Genomic DNA, 2501 nt, shown 5'->3' with positions numbered 1-2501 from the left:
CCTGAGAGGATATGACATCATTAGGATGCCTGAGAGGATATGACATCATTAGGAGGCCTGAGAAGATATGACATCATTAGGATGCCTGAGAGGAAATGACATCATTAGGATGCCTGAGAGGACATGACATCATTAGGATGCCTGAGAGGACATGACATCATTAGGATGCCTGAGAGGACATGACATCATTAGGATGCCTGAGAGGACATGACACGTCAGGGCGCCCGTGCACACTGCCCCGACCAATGACAATCAACCACCAGCACCCGACATTAAAATTGGCAGTCATTAGAATGTTGGATTCATCATGTTCCCCAATAAAAACAATCTATGAACAGTCATCAAAAAATGGCACACCAATCCAATGTTGGTGTTGGTTAAGGTTTGTTGGCGTTGGTTGGGGCAGCGTGCCGGCAGATTAAACAACAAACATGCAGACAGCCATCCTGGCCACCGGTCACAGCATCTTCTGGTTATAATAGCTTTCCTACAACTAGTGGTGGGAGACAGCAGTCTTGGGAGTCCAGTACATTTAAGATTTAGATCAGGAGAGAATTTGTAGTTTCTCCCAAATAAGTATGTTTTTTGCTTACCCCTGGGAAAAGAGTGTTAGGGTTAGTATGTTCTGTCTGTACTGTATTCTGAGAAGCACACTGTGCTGCCTCTGTATGGAATGTGCTGTATAAATAAAGCTTGATTTGATTTGTCGTGCTGAGCTCTGCCTTCAGGCGGCAGTGTACTGCTCACAGACCAGCTCAGTGGCCTTGTGGTTAGAGTGTCCACCCTGAGACTGGGAGGTCGTGAGTTCGATCCCCGGCCAAGTCATACCAAAGACTATAAAAATGCCTCCCTGCTTGGCACTCAGCATCAAGGGTTGGAATTGGGGGGCTACATCAGCAAATGATTCCAGAGCGCGGCACCGCTGCTGCTCACCACTCCCCCAGGGGATGTGTCAAATGCGGAGAACAAATTTCACACACTCAGGTGTGCGACAATCATTGGGACTTTAACCTTTACTCACCCGCTCTCTGAAGCGCTGACCAGGTACGGCTTGTCGCTGCCCGCGCTGGCTTTGGACAGGCATGTGATGGAGGCCGTGTGGCCGAACAGCATGGCCCTCGGACTGATCTGAGGACAGCGCAAGGCAGGCCAGCAGGTTAACAGAGTCACACCGTAGCTGTAGTAGGAGGACCTACGACTAGACCACCAGAAGGGCTAGAAACACAGCACAGTCTACACTAGTGTCTGACCAGGCACACTTCAGTGGATCTTTCTTTTCATGGCCAAGTTTGTTTGCCGGTGTTAAGTTTTTTCATCTATTTATTTATTGACTTTTTTTTAAAACCAGGTGAAAGCCCATTGAGACACTGGGTCTCTTTTTCAAGGGTGACCTGGCCAAGAAAGCAGCGGTCAGTCGTAAAAATAGGAATACAACATACAGTTCAATAAACACGATTAACACTTTAATACATCAATACAGCAGATCCAGTCTAACAGAAACAAACAAGAAGCATCAACAAGTTGGAGGGGGTTACAGATACAGTATATGCATGTCATCACTATCATCATCATAATCGTCGTCTCTTTTCCTTTACCTCCAGGTCAGAGGTCATATCCCAGATGCAGATCTGTCCGTCATGGCAGCCGGTGATGATGGTGGTCAGGTCGTCCATCACCAGCAGGCTGGATATGCAGTGCGTGGGCGCTGTGCGGCCCCAAAGCACTATGGGTAAAACCAGGTTGTTTCCGGACATGGTTTCTCTTGAGCTGAGAGAGAGAGAGAGAGGGAGAGAGGGGGGGGCGAGAGAGAGGAGGGGAGAGTGAGAGAGACAGAGAGAGAGGGAGAGAGAGAGAGGGGATGAGGTGCGAGAGAGAGAGAGAGGGGGGATGAGGTGCGAGAGAGAGGGAGAGAGAGAGAGAGAGATAGAGAGAGACAGAAACAGAGAGAGAGACAGAAAAAGAGAGACAGGGAGAGGGAGGGAGGGAGAGAGAGAAAGGTAGAGAGAGAGAAACCAAGAGAGAGTAGATAAGCATACAGCAGATCATTCTGTAGTGAGGACCATGCGCCTTAGCCTATAATAACATGAACATCTCCTTCTTCCTAAACCAGTCTCACACCCACAGATATCCATATCACAGTCCGTGTTCATACCAGCGGACGGAGATCTAGGGCCAGAGACAGCAACTATTGGCACATTAGAGTAGTTCAAGATCAATTCAGCCTACACAGAAGGCTGGAAATCTATGAGCAGTGACAGGGGTCATCCAAACAACGAGATAGGAATTCCCTGATGCTGGTATGAGACCTGCTCACTGATCGCTACACACTGACAGGTTTCAGAGGACGACAGGCCAGGGAGAGAGGCAAGGTGAGAATGATTTGTGATTTTAATTCTGTATTTTGTATGTATACGGTTTGGTTTCGTACTGTATATTTTATTCTATTTAACATCTTTTAGAAAAGCCTCCTATGGACTGGTGTTGAAAATTAGCACTTGTGC

The 2501-nt window shown here is 47.7% G+C and overlaps 1 protein-coding gene across 1 annotated transcript in view; it reads right to left on the bottom strand.

The window, feature by feature from the left end:
- wdr7 (WD repeat domain 7) overlaps nt 1–1754 on the bottom strand; it is a gene marked incomplete at both ends in the record, with an annotated part of 24220 nt that extends 22466 nt beyond the window's left edge. The window contains 2 exons of the mRNA XM_084442523.1: nt 1022–1128; nt 1596–1754. Coding sequence (XP_084298649.1) covers nt 1022–1128; nt 1596–1754 — 266 coding nt within the window. The remainder of the gene's footprint in view (nt 1–1021; nt 1129–1595) is intronic.
- Between the last annotated feature and the right edge of the window lie 747 nt (nt 1755–2501).

The sequence above is a fragment of the Borostomias antarcticus genome (genome assembly GCF_949987555.1).
Source record: "Borostomias antarcticus genome assembly, chromosome: 8".
Classification (NCBI taxonomy): domain Eukaryota; kingdom Metazoa; phylum Chordata; class Actinopteri; order Stomiiformes; family Stomiidae; genus Borostomias; species Borostomias antarcticus.
Note: the sequence above shows the minus strand (reverse complement) of the source record. Positions and strands in the feature narration are given on the sequence as shown.